The 17,911-nt window shown below is 48.7% G+C and overlaps 1 protein-coding gene and 1 non-coding gene across 3 annotated transcripts in view; both read left to right on the top strand.

Annotated features, from left to right (window-relative positions):
* The window catches only part of CNNM3 (cyclin and CBS domain divalent metal cation transport mediator 3), a 28,755-nt gene extending 11,278 nt beyond the window's left edge, over positions 1–17,477 (top strand). The window contains exons 3-8 of one of the 2 annotated variants that reach the window (XM_035118860.2): positions 1,168–1,320; positions 3,368–3,537; positions 10,014–10,110; positions 10,765–10,889; positions 11,431–11,566; positions 15,544–17,477. In XM_035118860.2, coding sequence (XP_034974751.2) covers positions 1,168–1,320; positions 3,368–3,537; positions 10,014–10,110; positions 10,765–10,889; positions 11,431–11,566; positions 15,544–15,596 — 734 coding nt within the window. In that variant the 3' untranslated portion in view covers positions 15,597–17,477. The other variant, XM_060276439.1, reaches the window with a different exon arrangement.
* Positions 10,217–10,285, top strand: TRNAA-UGC (transfer RNA alanine (anticodon UGC)). The gene has a single exon. It is a non-coding gene; the product is annotated as a tRNA-Ala (tRNA).
* Positions 17,478–17,911: the final 434 nt, after the last annotated feature.

Below are 17,911 nucleotides of genomic sequence, written 5' to 3'. Positions count from 1 at the left end.
GCAAGGTATACAAAGACTTAACTAGGAACTTAGCAGCCAACAATATAAGGTTCAGGGGGGAATACCCAGAAGGGGTTGTTTTCTACTTTAAAGACAAGAAATATAAAATTAACTCAGAGCAAGAACTGAAAAAAATTACAAGAAAATATAAGGCAGTGGTCAAAGCAAAAGATGAAAACTCAGTAGAGCAGCAGGAGGAGGAGGTTAAAGAACAGGAACAATATATAACTGAAGGAGAAATATAATAACAAAACTATAAATAAAATTATTTAATAAACGGCAAAATGATGGTGAAATTAATATCTTGGAACGTAAATGGAACGAATGATAAGACTAAAAGAAACCAAATTACACATATTCTTTGCAGAATGAATGCAGACATAATATGTCTTCAAGAAACATGTGTAAATAGAAAACATGCAAGAGTGCTAAACATGCATCATAATGGGGGGGAATTGTACGCATATGCGTGCTGTCACAGATGGGTATTGGCTACTCCCGAGTAAGCACTCCACACATCCTCTGGATTTTCAGAGTTTTATTGTGCATGCTATATACAGTGGTGAGATGTCTCAAATCATGTCTGCTCTGCATGGGGCAGAAGCCCACAATGGCGTCTCGTGGGCTCTGACCCCCCTTTTAAGACTGGGCATCCAAACGCCCCTCCTCCTTGCTCTATGGGTCCTCCGTGGTCCCAAAACAGGCTCCTGAGGTGCCGTTCTACTTACTCCCTCCTTTCCAGCCCCTGCTGAAGCTAGCTCCGCCCCTGCTTCCCTTCTCCCAGCCTGGAGCTGAGCCTCCAGGACTCTGCAGAGCCCTGGACCCTTCTTAACCCTTCCTGTTCCTGGTTTTCTCTCCCAGACTTGCTGCTGCTCTCCCATCTGATGGAAGTAAGCAGAGTGGGCTGCTCTCTGCAAGCCCTCTCTCTTACACGTGATATGGGCTAGAAACTTAGGGCAGCAGGGGGATTAAAAACTAAGATTCCCAGGAAACTCAGTTCTACAGTCATAAGTATTCTGCGTTTTTCCTGTACTTGTACAGAATTGTTGAATCCCTACCATCATGTTTTACAAGAGAACCCACCAGTGCTGGTAAAGATGGATAGCTTGATTCTCCTGCCTCCTGTTGTCTTTTTTTTTTTTTTGGCTTTCTCTCCCATCCCTCTAGGGGAGAACAAATTGAAAAAGAAGCCACCTGCACTTGGGACCTTGATGGACCGCAGGAAAGAAGATTTCTCCTTGTTCAAAGTGTCTGACAATGAGTATAAGGTGAAAATCTCTCCCCAGTTACTCCTGGCTACGCAGCGCTTCTTATCCAGAGGTAAGAGCAGGGAAGAGATCTTGCCGTCTGGCAGTTTTTGTTCCTTCCCTCCACCACCTCCCACCACCATCTCTGCTCAGGGTGGCTACACTGGGTTTGGATGCATATTCCAAGGTTTATTTTCCCTCTGAATGTGTGTTTTTAATCCAGTTAAGTGGCTGATAACTGTGTTACAAGGATGGGAGATGCTCAAAGTCTAGCTGATAGCTATGTCCCAGTCTGCAGATTAGTCCAAGAAGCAGGGAGTGCACCATGTCTTATAGCAGCTCTCCCCAACCTGGTGCCCTCCTGATGTTTTACACCACAGCTGACATTTGTGCTGGCCGGGGCTGGTGGCAGTTGTAGTCCCACAACATCTGGTGTGTGCCAGGTTGAAGAAGGTTGACGTCATTAGATTTCAAATTCCCAAAATGAGGGGTGCTAAAAAGTTGCAACATAACTTGGGAATTCAAATATATTTTGGTTATATTAATATAATTTAGTTTTGCTTGGTAAGTAAAATGTGTGTAAAATTGCACAGAAATCATTAAAAATGATTGCCAAGTACTTTCAGTTATGGCATATATTCAGATTATTCATTATTATTGTTATTATTTAGCATTACATGACATTTTGAGAAGGTTTTCGGAAAGCAGTTTATGTTCTTCTTCATTAGATTGTAGACTTATCAAGCTAAATGTTGTCCAATCACAAAAATAACAGATTTGAATTCCTCACAGCCAAAAACATATTTTTAAGACCTCTCACTGAAGAAATTAAGTTTCACCCCCTTAAATGACATGCCCTGTATGCCATATGGGAATTTGCAAATATGGAAGTTGTCGAGCATCCCTTCCAGCAGCTAAGAAATAGATTTGATTTTCATGCTCCCTAAGGACAGCACCGTAAGGATGCAGGTGTCGCTATGGGTTAAACCACAGAGCCTAGGGCTTGCCGATCAGAAGGTCGGCGGTTCAAATCCCCGCAACGGGGTGAGTTCCCGTTGCTCGGTCCCAGCTCCTGCCAACCTAACAGTTCGAAAGCACGAAGTGCAAGTAGATAAATAGGAACCGCTACAGCAGGAAGGTAAACGGTGTTTCCGTGCGCTGCTCTGGTTCACCAGTAGCGGCTTTGTCATGCTGGCCACATGACCTGGAAGCTCCCTTGACCAATAATGTGAGATGAGCGCCGCAACACTAGAGTCGGTCATGACTGGACCTAATGGTCAGGGGCCCCTTTACCTAAGGACAGCACGGCAATGAAAGCCCCTTTGCAGATGCAAGACCACACACTATATTGCTATATCCTTTGTTTAACCGTCTCTTGTGTCTGACGAGAGCCGGAGACTGAAGGGTCTCTTCCTCAAACTGATACATCTCAAGGCCATTCTGAAATTTAAAAATATTCCACAAAGAGGCAGTGCTAGTTGTTGCACTACAACTTTCATCAGCTGTAGCAGGCATGGCCAGTGTTCATGAAGGAAGGAAGTTATAGCCCATGTTCTGAAGGAGAGCCAGTGTGGTTAGAGTGTCAGACTAGGATTCAAATCCCCTGCTTGGCCATGAAGCTGAATCGCTCATTGTCCCTCAGCCTAACCTACCTTACAGGGTTGTTGTGAAAATAAAATGGAAGAGAGGAAGAACCATGTGTGCCACCTGTTCTCCCAACTCACTTCATTGGATGTGGGTAGGAGAAGCACCCACCTTCTCTGGGGGAGAAAGCTGAGGCCGCTGCTGTGAGTGAATAGGGCCATTGGGCTGCTGTGAGTGAATAGGGCCTTTTTGGTGGCGGCACCTCCCCATACACACTTGACTGCTCTGCATTCTTCTAACCTTTAAGGCACCAGGTTAAAATTTTATTCTCAGGCATTTAATGAGATGACTGTTTGCTATGCTGGGTCTTTTGTAAAGCACTGTTCGTTCTTTGTTTTGTTGATGTTGAATCCTATGTGTGAAGTTTCTCCTTTTACTCTTTCTGCCTATTTTTACTGTTATTTGATTTCTAAATTTCTAAGTCTGAACTGGCTGATGCTACCTTTTCTGTGTCCTCCACACGCTCTGCCCTGAAGAGGTAGATCTCTTCAGCCCAGCCCGAATCTCTGAGAAGATCCTCTTGCACCTGCTGAAACACCCCAGTGTCAACCAGGACGTTAAGTTTGATGACAGCAACCGCCTTGCTGCTGAGCATTACCTGTATCAGCGCAACCAGCCGGTCAATTACTTCATCCTCATCCTGCAGGTACCACACTTCAAACATCTGGCCCCCAAAGCCCCAATCTGGCCCTTACAATACCTCTCACTGGCCTTGCTTCACACAATTCTCAAATGTAGGATTATATATAAAAATAACACTATACAGTGGTACCTTGACTTACGAAGGCGATCCGTTCTGCAGCGCTCTTCATAAGTCGAAGTCTTCGGTTGTCGAAGTGCCCGTTTTGCGCATGCATGAAGCGCAATTTTGCGCTTCTGTGCATGTGCCGACCGCACATGTGGCAAAAAGACTTCCGGGTTTGTCGACTTCGGAAGTTGAAACCTTCAGAAGTCGAGTCGTTCGGATGTCGAGGTACCACTGTACAGTGGTACCTTGGTTGTCAAACTTAATCCGTTCCGGGAATCCGTTCGACTTCCGGAACCGTTCGAAAACCAAGGCTCAGCTTCCGATTGGCTGCACTCAATTGGAAGCCGTGTCGGACGTTCGACTCCCAAAAAACGTTTGCAAACCAGAACACTTTCTTCCGGGTTTGCGGCATTCAGGAACCGATTTGTACAGGAGCCAAGCTGTTCGGGAACCAAGGTACCAATGTATATATATCTAAATAGAGGGTGTGGTTAAGTGAGTTTTTATCCCCTCCTTCCTCCTAAGAGCTCATGGTTCTTGCTTCTCCCATTTTATTTTCACAACTACTTTGCTTGGTGGATTAGGCTGAGCGAAAGCAGCTGGCCCAAGGTCACCCATTAAATTTCATGGCTGCACAAGGATCACCCCAGCCCTAGTTCAGCATTCTAACCACTGCACCTCTCTTTCTGTTCAGCTGTGAGACAGGCAGAAATAATGCAGGTAGAGCATACAGTGAAGTTGGGGGGGAAGGGAAAACTAATCAAAATAAGATCAGATGGCTACCCAATAATAATAAACTTTATTTAGCGTAGAGTTAGAGGTGCCCTAGTTCAACTCCTGGGTCCACTGTGAATCCACAGGGGCCCTTGGGTCAGTCTTTCCCTCTTTTCTCCAGCATAGCCTACCTAACACAGCTGTTGTAAAGATGAAATGTATGCACAGGAGCACTGTGGCAACATCTTGGTCTACAACCTACCATTTCAGATACTACAGCCATTCAAATTCATTTAAAAATACTAATGGCATGTGATATATATATAGCGAGCATTCTCTATCCTCTTACCTCCCCTCCCCGAAGGAGACACATGGATCTCCCCACCCCCAGCCCAAGTTTTCCCCTCACAACAACCCTGTGAGGTAGGTTAGGCTAAGAGAGAGAGTGAATGGCCCAGTGCCCCCCAGTGAGCATCACAGGAGAGCGGCACTGATGTCTAGGGGAGGACAAACTCAGGTCCTGGACTCTCTTTTTCTGCGCAGAAGCCATGAGGTGATCTGCCAGGCTTATTGGCAGAGTCGCCTTGCACTAGCAAGGAATGAGTTGATAGCAGTTGCTTGTGATTGATTAGCATAAAGGAAATTGGAGAATGAGCAGAACAGCCAGAGGCAGAAGCCTGTCTTTTGTTCCCTGCTTCCAACTAACCGTTTTCATGGTTCCACTTCTTTGCATTTCTAATGAACTCTAAAGGTTTCACTGCAGCTGACAGGAGAGCTTTTGTTAAAGCTTGTACATTTTGCAAAATACATTTATTCTGTGACTGTCAGCTGATCCTAATTTCGCTCTGTGGGTAGGTGGCTGTGGATGCCGTGCATGTGTCTATAAGGACCAACCAAGGATAAGGCTGGGAGGATAAGGCTAGCCATGGCTGCTGCTAGATGACACTCTCGCACTGGAGACAGGAGGCCTCCGCATACCTCTCTGAGAACAGAATGGTGGATTAGATGGGTCTCTGGTCTGATCTGGCAGGGATCGACCATTGTCAGAGTAGACTCTCCACAGGGCCATAGCCATGAGCCCCACAGGAGTGGGGATTTATACCTGGGGCTTTCCGACAGCCCCGCCATCCTCCATCATCATTTATTTATTAAATTTGTATACCACCCTTCATTGGAAGATCACAGGGTATGGCTGGACATCTCCATCACTTTTCTGCCAAGGCACCCAAGACTTGGCTTTTAACCCGAACAAATGGTACAAAATAGCTCTGGCTCCCCATCAGTGGGATGCTCTCCCTGGGCTGGCTCCTTTTCAGCCTTTTCCCTTCAGGCCTTTGGATAGACTGAGATGATGATGCTGTTTCTGGTGTGCTGACAACATCAAGCGGCTCCACCCCAGAAGTGACTGCCATGGCATTCCCTCAAAGGGCACAGGACGGTGTGGGCAGGATGCTGGCACCTCCGCTGCAGTAAGGGTTTTTATACTGGGTAGTAGATTGCAGCCTGGTCTATTGCTTTCATTTTATGAATCCGTGGCCTCATTAGATAGTAAAATTCATGTGAAATTGCTGTTTTAGGGGTTGCTTTTCATCGTCTGGAACGGATTAATCCGTTTTCCATTACTTTCTATGGGAAATCACGCCTTGGTTTAAGAACACTTGGTTTAAGAACGGACTTCCGGAATGGATTAAGTTCGTAAACCAAGGTACCACTGCATTTCTGTTCACGTTTTTAAATGTTAAAGGACAAGCAGTTAAAATGTGTAATGAATAATAGTAATACCGTGTTTTCCCGAAAATAAGCCATAGTGATAGGCAGTTTAACCTTGTAGGTTAAACTGTACCATACTTAATAAAAAAAATAAGACATCCCCTGAAAATAAGCCACAGTGTTTTGTTTTGTTTTGTTTTGTTTTAGGAAAAATAAATATAAGACGGTGTCTTATTTTTGGAGAAACACGGTGGCATTATTTTTATTTATTTATTTGACGGGCTTCTGGAGCCGATAGTTTTGTGCTGCCTGGCTTATGCATTCTCTCAGGGCTATTGAGAGTTGAGATGTATATTTTTAGGACCCACCTCATTCCTTGATTGTAACTTGTTTTGGACTGGCTTTAATAATGTGTTTAAATGTTGTAACCTGCCCTGGGATGTGAGGGTGGAGGGTGCGATGATGATGATGAGGATAAGAGGAGGAGGAGGAGGAGGGGAAGGTCCTGGGGAAGGGTCTCTTTCTCTCAACCTCAGTCCATCAGGTTGTTGATGGTCCCTCCAGGAGCTGGCTGTTGTCTGTGCCCTCTGCCCTGGCCTGGTCTGCTTCTGCTCGTCCAGGCGTCATCCTGCCTGCCAACCCCAGGATCCCAAGCTGGTGCACCTCCCGCTCGCTTGTGTGCCTGAAGAGGCCTCTGAGCATAGGGCTCTGCGCATGGGGAGCTCTGGCCTCGGGCTCAGCAGGAGGAGGTGGGAGCATGCTGAGGGTTGCGCCACTTTAGATGGCAGCAGGGGGAGCAGGGAGTGGGTGTTTTCAGGCGCTTTCCTCTCTCAAGAACTCTGTGCTGACCAGGAAACCTTCACCGCAGAAGACTGCCCAGAGACCTTTCTCCCTGACATGCTTTACACGTGAGGCAGATGCCCAGCAATAGGGCTCCTCACCCCAAGTCCAAAGTGGTGCAGTCCATTGTGCTGCCTCATGAACCACCATCTCCTCCTCCTCCTCCTCCTCCTCCTCCTCCTCCTCCTCCTCCTGCTGCTGCTGCTGCTGCTGTGGGGTTGGGGCACCCCAGGGGTCCCTGACCAACCCGACCCCTCCTCACTTTGGGTAGGAAGCCAATGAAGAAAAGAAGCGCCTCGTTGCCTCCCAGTGAGAGTTACCCGCCTGTGGGGCACAAAGGGCCCTGTTGGGTTGGGGGAGGAACAGACCCAGTGTTGGGGGTCAGCACCTGCAGGGTCATCCCTCTGCCGTGGCCCCAGGCCTCCTGCTCTGGCTCCTCCCTATAACTGCCCCCTCTAAGCCAGTGAGCAACGAGGGGCGGCAGGAGGGCCAGCCCTCATCTCACCCTTCCCTGAGCCCTAAGACAGAAGGGGCTCCTGGGGGCAGCAGGAGAAGGAGAGAGTCCACAACGGGAGGCTGAACCTCTGGTGGAGGGCGGTGCAAAGAGCAAAGCGGCTCTGCCATTAGATAAGCGTGTGGCAGAAGATGCTGGTGGGCACAGCACTGGCAGCCCCCCTGGCTGTTCTTCTTGAGGAGGCATCCCCAAACTTCAGCCCTCCAGATGTTTTGGACTACAATTCCCATCTTCCCTGACCACTGGTCCTGTTAGCTAGGGGTCATGGAAGTTGTAGGCCAAAACATCTGAAGGGCCACAGTTTGGGGATGCCTGTTCTTGAGCATCCTGACTTTACCCTTCCATTGGGGAGCGGAGCTATGTGTGCCACACAGCCTGCCCTGTGCTCCCAAAACTGAGATGCTGCCCCCAGGTGTGGCGGAGAACATACATGTAAAGTACACACCCCAACACAGAAGAATCCTGGGAACTGTAGTTTGTTAAAGGTGCCGAGAATTGTATCTCTGGGGGGGGGGGGCGGACAATCTGCAGTTCCCAAGGTTCTTTGCTGTGGAGGTTGGGAATGCGCATTAAATGCTCAGCATATTTGCAGCCACTGTCCAGTATTGAAATAAGACTCTGCTGTCAGTCCAGTCAGCATCTCTGTATGGACTAACAGGGGGGCTTCCAGCTATTGGGCTTACCTGAATTCCTCCTGGATCAGTGCTTCATCAGGGGCACTATGAGAAATTTGAATGGCCACCCAGCGTCTTCACCCCCCCCCCCACCCTATAGCAGTTGCTCAAAGGTGCTGGATGCTGTAGGCAATGAGAGGGGGCAGTCTCCTGCATTGGCTGTTTCTTTGTGGGCAGGCAATGTTGAGAAAGGGGGGCAATTCTAGCTTACGGTTGTATTTGGTGCCAAATGTGGGGGCTTTTAAACGCCTTTTCCCCACATTAACGTGTACAGATCAAGGATAGCTGGCTTTTTGTATTCTCTGAGAGACAATTCCACAGCCAGAACAAACTAAAATGCTTCCTTCATTGAATGGTGATGAATTGTTATTAAGAGTAGTTCACCCACTAGTTTGGCCATTGTGTGTGTTTGGGGTAGGGGGGAGATGCACTTGGAATTGCAGCCTTCGCCAACTTAGTGCCCTCCAGATGTTGTAGGACTACAACTCCCATCAGCCCCTAGCCAGCAGCTGCTGAATTGTGGCCCCACAGCACCTGGAGGGGGCCATTGGGCAGTGCTGCAGTATGGAGTCATCAGCTGAAGTGGGACTGAGAACCACACATGCCTCTGCAGGAATCTGCTCAAGGTCTTGTCACTCACTGCCTCTTGCCTTACAGAATTCGGGAAAAGAAAGAGAAAATCTGCCCTTGCAGGTGAAACTAAGGAAGGGGTGTTAGCAGGTTAAAATTTGGTGTGGAGTAAAGTTGGCTTAGAACAGAGTTCTCCAGCCTTTTGGACACAGGAGCACATTTGGAAACCTAAGAAGTTGTTCTGGGCACCACAGAATACCCATTTCACAGCAGATAAACTGGCATTGCTCAGAACGCACTCCAGCCCCTCCATACACCCCAAAACAAAAACGAGAAAATATGCAGGCCTCCCAAAAACTGCTCAAATAAAATAAAATGGGAGTGGCATGTGCCAAGGGGTGCCCACAGGGGCCATATCAGGGAAACCATAATTTTGCAATTCCTGCAATGTCCTGCAGTAACCTTTGCCAGCCTAGAACTGTATCCAGTGCTGGGAATCCCATCTAATGCTTAGAGTAGACACATGGAAATTAATACACACAGCTAATTTAAGTGCATTAATTTCATTGGGTCTACTCTGAGTAGAGCTTGGTTGGATACAACCACTAGTGTTTTTGGACCACCACTCGGATTAGCCCCAGCTAGTATGCCTGTTCTTGCTGGGGCTGAAGGGGGTCTGGAGGGCATCAGGTTAGCAGAAGCTGTCCAATACAAACAAATAACACCCCCCCCCCGGTGAGAGACTTCCATGGCGGATTGGTGGCCATTTATCCAGGACATGAACCCTCCAGGGGAAACTACCTGGCACATTCTGTAAGATACTGTTGTGTTAGCGTCTTCCTTTATGCTGACATCCGCAACTTTTGGACTCTCCACTTCAGGGCTTATATGAACTTTGCTATTGTTATTTAGATCTGAACTATGCCTTTAGGTTGGGTAAAAGGTGGGGAAGGAGGTGCTTAGTTTGTTACTTTTCTCTTTTTTAATGCATAACTCATATTAAAACTTTTTTGCAACTCAAGAGTAGTAATAATAAAGTAAAAGCAGGGACTGTCTTAAACTAAATAAAGGGTTGGTTCATGCAATAGAAACCGAACCAACTTGTGCTGAGTCGAAACAAAATAAAAAAATTCCTTCAGTAGCACCTTAAAGACCAACTAAGTTTTTATTTTGGTATGAGCTTTCGATGAAGTGTGCATCGAAGGAATTTTTTTTAACTTGTGCTGAGTGAGCTACAAGAATATGGGATCAGGATCTTAAGAATCAACGAGGTCAAATCTCAGCTTGCTTTCTCCTCCCCCTGCATTGCTCCCTCCCTCTCACCTTGCATTGCTTTGTGTTCTCATTCCCAGGGCAGGGTCGAAGTCGAGATTGGGAAGGAGGGACTGAAGTTTGAGAACGGAGCCTTCACCTATTACGGTGTCTCTGCCCTGACAGCTCCTTCTTCAGGTGAGTCACACGTTCCTTCCCAACTCTCCCCGCCACCAATAGCCCTTTCACGATGAGAGATTTGCATCGGAGCTTGAGCTGCTGACTACTTTTTTAAAGGGCCAGGGCTGTAGCTCAGCGGTAGAGCATCTGCTTTGCATGCAGAAGGTCCCAGGTTCAATCCCTGGCATCTCCAGGTAGGGCTGGGAGTGCCCTGTCTGTGTTAGATGGTTCCGACTTGGTATAGGGCATCTTCTTATGCTCCTGTATTTTGAACTGAGCACAGACAGCCTTGAAGGACCGGCAGTGTTGGCTCCGCCCACAGATTGGCCCCTGCAAGCTCTTTAGCTCCCTCCTCTGCAGCCTGAATGTTGAGAGGCATCCACAGACTTCTTCCCCTGCACACTTCAGCTGCTGAGTCACTTGATTGTCCATCTGCATTTGTTGTTGGCTTCTTTAAACATTTTAAACAGCAGAGGAAGGGGAGCATTCAGGAAAAGCTACAGAACTGCATTCAACAAGAACAGATAATATGTTTAGATAGTTGTTGTATTGGCTGCATTCATGAGAACTTGAAACATGTTCATTTTTTTAAAGCCAGAGTTCTGGGTTCGAAGCCATATTCCTAAACTCCCTGCCTCTCATTCGCAACACTGATGTGCTTTCCTTCAATAGTTCATCAGTCCCCAGTGTCCACTCTCCGGATGAACCGTCGTGATCAGCAGCTTGAATGCACAGAGACCACCACATACTGTCCTGACTACACTGTCCGGGCACTCACTGATCTGCAGTTCATCAAGGTAAACCCCATAAAAATAGAGACTCTGGAGAAGTATGCTGTTGACCACCAGCCAAAGAGCTTTTGAAATTAGTTAAGCAAATAGGATTTCTCTTTGAAATCTGTAGCGTTTCTCCATACGGTCGTGTGTGACTTTGGCTCACCTGCTTGAGGAAGTTCCCTGGGGACTGGATAATCTTTTGCAATCTCAGGAAAGTGGCAAAATAGGAGGTATATTGAGCTCCTAGGGGGCCACATTCAGATAGGCAAGATGTACAGGCCAGACTTTGGCAAAATCCTCTGGTGATCACAGATCACTCGGGTTGCTCCTTTAATTGATTGCATTAACCAATTAAAAAACCCAAAGGCTCATCTAATGCAGCGTCCAACCACATCCCTCTGGAAGGTCCACAAGCCAGATATGAGTATAATGGCCCTTTCCCCTCTTTGCTCTTAGCCAGGGCCCCTTGGCGAATACAGAACAAACCAGCCACGTGATTTCCAAGCTGATTGTGGCTGAGGTGCAGATCATCTCTCACTGACATGTGGCTTCTTTTCCACAGGTCACCCGGTTGCAATATCTCAATGCTCTCATGGCCTCAAGGATACAGAACTCCCCACAGTCACCCGACACCGTTGAATTGAAAATCATCCCCAGCAGCCAGACAAAGCTTCTGAATGACAAAAATGCCACGCCAGGTATGTGCTTGTTCCGTTGTGGGTCACCAGGTGGCGCTGTGGCTCAGCTCCCTTATGCCACCCATGCTAGGACCTGCCATTTTCTCCACCCGCTTGGACCATGACTGCATGCTTGGGTGAAAATGGGGCAGGATTCCTGCGGAGGCTGCATATGCAACACCAGGGAAGAGGAGCTACAGTCAGGAAAATTGGTCTGATGTATGTGCACAGAGTTATGATTATTGTCTGGTGAGTTTATTACCCACCCTTCACCATCAAGTCCGAGGGCAGGTTGCAATTTAAAATTCAGTATCAAAAGCAAGTAAAACAAATTACAACCACAGAAATAAGGTGGTTCCTCAATATATGCACCTCAGGTGCCAAATGCCAAGGTAAAGAGGTTTGTCCTCAGCATTCCCTGAAAGCAGGACAGTGAAGGTGTCAGGCACACTTCTGTGGGGAGGGAATTCCACAATGTGGGGCTGCCACAGAGATTGCCACCACCTCCCAAACTTCTGAAGAGGGTGGAATGACCAGGGGGGTCCTCTGCTGATCTTACACCTGAGAAAATTGGCAGGGAGGAAGGCGGTAAAAGTCGTTTTGGGCTTTAAACACTAGTATGAGCACCTTAAATTGTGCCCAGAAATGAAGTGGCAATCAATTGTCTCTCCAACTTGGACCCTGCCACAAGATATGGTGATGGCTACTGGCTTAAATGACTTTAGATGTGGCTTAGACCATTTTGTGGAGGATTGGTCTCGCCATGGCCTGGTGGTGAGATAGGAGCTCCATGTGCCAAGGAATGACACAACAGAACACACCCTGCTGAGGAGCTCTAGGAGGCCATTGCCTTCATGTCCTGCTTGTAGATTTTTAGAGGCTGTGGGATGCTGGACTAGGTAGACCAGAGGCAGCCAACCTGGTGCCCTCCAGGTGTTTCTGGACTGCAGCCCCCATCATCCCTCACCACCAGCCAGTTGGAGCTCAGCAACACCTGATCTTCTCCGGCACAACGCTCCTTAGGCTTCATTCATTTTTTCCTTCCACGGACTTGAGCACTGGCTCCGGCTGATGGCAGTTGTAGTCCAAAAGAGGGGTTCCCAGCTCTCCCCCCCAAAAAAAATTGACCACTTGAAAATTCCTGAGGGTCTTGGCAGACCTCTAAATGATTTTTCTGCCTGTTCTAAAAACATAAGAAGAGTCTGGTTGATCAGGCCAATGGCCAATTGAGTCGAGAATTCTGTTTGCCCAGTGGCCAAGCAGGGCCTGAGCACAAGAGCCATCTCCCCTCCTGTAGCTTCCAGCAACTGGTCTCAGAAAACATGACTGCCTCCAGTTGCAGAGGCCGAGCAGAGCCATCGAGGCTAGCAGCCATTGGGAGCACGTTCCATAGTTTAGCTGTGCTCTGCATGAAGAAAGAAGGACTTTGTTTACTGAACCTTCCATGGGATGTCTGTGAATTCTAGTGTTATGAGAGAGGGGTGCACACTTCTCTCTATCCACTGCAGCAATTGTAATGTGCTGTATGATCTTTGATTGCATTTTTATGGCTTCTTTTATTTATTCTATTGTATTTTATTGTGTTTCCGTAGACTTCAAATTGTTATGTGAAAAAATAAAAATAAAATAAATAAAAAGACGCAATAAAAATGCAATTAAGACTCAGTATGACTGTTTAATGCAGACACACCTGAATGCATTCTTTGCACTGCTGGCCTAAAACATCTGGCGGGGGCACCAGGTTGGCGACAGCTGCCAAAGGGCATGGGGATTAGGGGTGTTTGCCAAAGGCTTCATGGAAAATGGAGGTGGGTTTCAAGGGAAGAGTTTGAAAGAAGGAAGGGAGAGAGAGAGAGGAGGCTTGATTTTCTGGGAGGCAGTCCCAGGCATGACAATGAGCATGAGATACACGGAAAGACATGACAGTCGCAGGCAGGCATGTATCTATCATCTGGGGACATAAGAGCTCAGAGACAGGCAGGAGGGGGAGGCAGTGAAGGTGAGAGTTTTGAAGGTGAGGAGCCGGCCCTTGGTCTGGATGCAGGAGCGCAGGGCATTGTGTCAGTGGGGCTCCTTGCCCAGCAAAGCTGCGTATCTTTCCTTTCCATGTGTTTTCTTCTGCACTGTCCTTCCAGGAGCTAAACACTGCCATCTCTCCTCTTCTCTTTCTTCCTTTCTCCCTCCAGCCTTCCCGCTCAATCTCTCTTTCTTTGGCACAATTGAGAACTGCGTTTAATACAGGCCTCTCTGTCATAGTCTGGAGTGCCTTTTTTGTTTGAAAACCGCAAGGTAAATATATCCAGTTGGTTCCCTTCCTGCATTTCCCCTCTCCTTTGCAGTGCCCTGTGGACCCAGGGAAGGGACAGCAGATGGCCCTCTGGGGGTTAATGGGCTTCAGCCCCATCTGCATGGCTCAAGGTCAGCAACACCTGGAGGGCCATAGGTTGCCTATTCCTTGTTTAGTCTCCCAGTTGTGTGATTGCTGTATGACAAGCAGAACTTTAAAATGACCCAGTCATTGTAGGGGCTAACTGTGTTACTCCTTCCCTCGGAATCTGCATCTCATCAGGAGGGAGCTGCCAGGGGGAAAGACTCGACTAATCAACCCCTGGCCTGATGGATGGGTCATTAAGAGCACTCAGAAGTAGCAGAATGATTGTATCATATCAGACTGCAAGTGGGAGATGCCAATTTGAATGCTCCCCTTACTTCTTCTTCTCTTGTGCAGGTTTTCTGCTTGCGGGGCTTTGTGTTTGTTGCTTAACCCTAAAGTGGAACAGTTCTTTGTACCATCTAATTTTTGTAGCATCTGCAAGCGAGACCTTTGTCTGTTGGATCACTAATGCCCCCCCATCCTGCCTTTCCCACTTTAACCAGATGTGGCTCTTTTGTGCAGGGGAGGAAGGGGGTTGGATTTTGCTGTTCTGATTCCATGCTAGCCTGCTTTCCTCCTCCCTTCAGTGAGACTCGAGAGAGAGAATCTCTCTCATTCCCAGTGGTAAAGTGTGCCTCCACTCTTCACATGGCAAGAGTACAGGTGGTAGTTTATCGTGGGTATTTGCCACACTGTGTTATGCAAGCACTTGAACTGGCGGACTGTATTATCCTACCCCCCCCCCCCCGCACAACCATATTTGCAAGGTGGTGTGTTACAATTTCATGGGAGCAGAGAAATTGCCTTGGACGAGATATTCAGCTTCCCAGAATCTCAACTTATTTGTTATTTATGTATTTATTGCATTTATTGCACCTTTCTCTCCAAGGAGCTCAAGGTGGTTTGTACAGTACATGGTTCTTCCCCCCCAAAAAAACCTTCCTCATTTAATTCCCACGACAACCCTGTGAGGTAGATTAGGCTGAGAGGCAGAGTGACTGGCCCAAGACCACTCATGGCTGAGTGGGAATTTGAACCCTGGTTGCTTCTCCTTGAAGGCAGTTTTATGCTTGAAAGAGCCAGGGTGGCAAAGTGGTTGGTATTTCAGACTGCCAAGACCCAGGTTCACATCTCAGCTCAGCCATGAAGCGTACTGGGTAACCTTGGGCCAGCCACTTCCTCTCAGTGTCTAACCTACCTCGCAGGGCTGTTGTTTGCTGTGAGGATGGAAAGCATGCCACCTTGAGCCAGAGGCAAAGGTGAGCAGTTACCACTGTGGAGCTGACCTTTCTGCAAGGGGTTGCTTTCTCACACACCTCTCCATTCAAACAAACAGACAAGCAAGAGGCAGGATCAGAGCTCAAGAAGGGTGAGCACTATGGCCTGGGGAGAGAGCAGAGGGCCAAAGAGAGGGCTGGAGGGCTGCATTTGCCTTCCAGTCCTGAGGTCCCATTTGGAGAGCTGCAGGATCCCCCCCCCCCATTGCTCTTTCTTTCATACAGGATGCTCACTCCCTGCTCATGGCTCAGTTCTTTGTTGCCAAACTGCCAAGAGAGCCCAGCAACGATGGGGTATAAAGATTGCCATTCTTTCTCTTCCTTGCCACCCTCCCTTTCCATTCCAGGGAAAAGCAAGCTCAACCTTCTGGAAGAGGAGAGCCAGAGCACGGGGGTATGACCTGCTAGAAGCTTTGGGGGCAAGGGGTCTCTGGAGGCCCCCTCTGAAATCTCGGTCGCCTTCTCCTGGAGTCCACCCGTCCTTCTGAGGAACCTTTCCCTCTGGCTCCTGCGTCCCAGAGAGACTCGTGGAACTGCGAGGGGACTGGCCAGCAGCCTCTTGGGTAGCTTCTGGTGCTCTGACCCGGCTGCAGCACCCAGGACGTCCTCTGAACAGCACTTGACGGACAAAGGGTGGTTGAGCTTTGGGGGGGGGTGCAATCTCTAAGACTGTGAGCAACAGAGAACAGCCACCCTGTGCCTATGGACTGGATTACTTTTGTAGGAGTCGGTGTGAGCAGGGACCGGCAAGGGTGTCATTGCAACAGCGTTCCCTCTGCTCCACTGACTGTGTTGATCCCCCCCCCCCGCGTGCAACAGATCTCCCTTCCACCCAGCGGTCTCACATATACATTCCACCCACCCTCCAGGCGCACTTCAGTTTGTCAGTCCCCACACCAGGCTTGCACTGGCGGCTCCAGCACTTGGCTCTGGGGCACCGCCACCCACCAGCTTCCTTCTGCAGCTGTTGCGCTTCCTGCCTTTGACTGTAGCTACACCCAGCCACCATGCCAGGCCTGACTCCAGGACCTGAAACTTGCTCCTCCCACATTCCAAGCACACCCACCTTGCTGGTCTTCTGAAGGCCAGCGCCAGGCTCCAAGGGCATTTGAACCAGCCGTGAGCCTCATCTGGCGCCAGGCAGGGCACCATCCCACCCTCCCCAAATTGTGCCAAAGTCCACGCTCCCCAGAGCCACATGTGCAGCCTGACTCTGTCTTGCCAGGATTGCACTGCTTGCCCTCTTTCCAGAATGTGGTTCCCCACGCCGGACGGGCAGTGGGCTCTGTCTGTGCCAACCCAGGGGAGGCTGCTTTTCTGCAAAGCAGCCCTTCCTTCCCAGGGGATGCCTGTCTCCTGGCCACTTTCGCCTAAAGTTTCATTCTCTTCCCCCTTGCTTTGCATCTCTAGTTCTTAAATCCAACACAGGTTTGAAAAAGAGTTTGCACTGGGGCAGGAGCCGTTCCGACCCCGTGCTGGCGTTTCCCAAATACTGGAGTTTAAGTGACTCCTCACATAAGCTATTGAGTGGTTGGGGATGGGACAACAGGATTTGCCCCATCAATCTGCAGGCATTCCAGGCACTGAGTCTCCCACCTTGTGAATGCTTGTGGTGCATGGAGGATCTGCAGCATTTTGCTGCAGTTTACCCAAGGAGGCCTGCTGGGTGGAAGAAGTCCTAAAGGACCACCATTCCTCCTGTAACTGCTCCTTCTGGCTCCTTGTGTTCGTGCTTAGAAGAGCGGCTGCTGTTGCATTTCCCTCTGGACTAGCCTCCCCCAGCCTGTGCCCCCCAGCTGTTTTGGACTACAACTTCCCATCAGCCCCATGTGGCATGGCTCCTGCTTGGGGACTGATGGGAGCAGGAGACCAACACAACCGGAGGGCACCAGGTGGAGAAGGAAGGCTGTTCTCGGCTGTCCTCCCTGGCGGCCGGGTTCTGGCTGGAGAGGCAGCACAGGATGCTTGCCCTCAACTCTAGCTTGGGCAGAGAGAAACAGTCCCCCCCACCCTTAGTTGCTACTTACAGTATTCCCCCACTGGAGTTCGTTTTTAAAATGAAATAAAGGACTGAAGAGCAAGAGAGGGAAAGAGAGAAAGTTGGTTTCCCTTTCTCCCTCCCTCGTCCTCTCCCTGTCCATAGCCAACAGCAGAAGTTGTCTAAAAGCAATGTATAATTTCAGGTAAATTATTTGTAACCTGCCTTTATGTTGTAGTTTTTCTGCAAGGACTGTACCTTCAAAATGGAATAGTCTAATCTTATATATCTATTTATAAGTTACTGGCTTCTAAGGAGTGTTTGGTACACTGAGTGCAAAAGAACCTCTAAAAACAATTAGGGAGCTGTTACCGTAAGCTCCTTCTGGGAAGGGGATTTAAATGCCCCATCTTTCCTCTTGCTCCTTAGGTTGCCCCTGGCTTTGGTTTCCACCAAAGACAACAGTCTTGCTTACCTATGGTGACAGGGACCACAGCCAGGCTCTTGTCAGGGTCGCCTCCCAGTCTGCCATGTCTGGTTGAGGAGTCCCAGGCTGGGGGCCCCCATTCCACAGGCCACACCCCCAGCAGCCCTTTTCTCTGTCCTCAAGAGATGGTGCTGGGCTCGAATGTGTCCTTGAACTGTGAAAATGGTCTCTGGTTTGTCTGGATGGGAGGAGTTGTAGAAAACTATGAATTGGTGGGTGGCTGGCATGTATGACCTTGATTCTTCTCCCC

This window comes from Zootoca vivipara, chromosome 6, assembly GCF_963506605.1.
Source record: "Zootoca vivipara chromosome 6, rZooViv1.1, whole genome shotgun sequence".
In the NCBI taxonomy this organism is placed as follows: Eukaryota; Metazoa; Chordata; class Lepidosauria; order Squamata; family Lacertidae; genus Zootoca; species Zootoca vivipara.
Note: the sequence above shows the minus strand (reverse complement) of the source record. Positions and strands in the feature narration are given on the sequence as shown.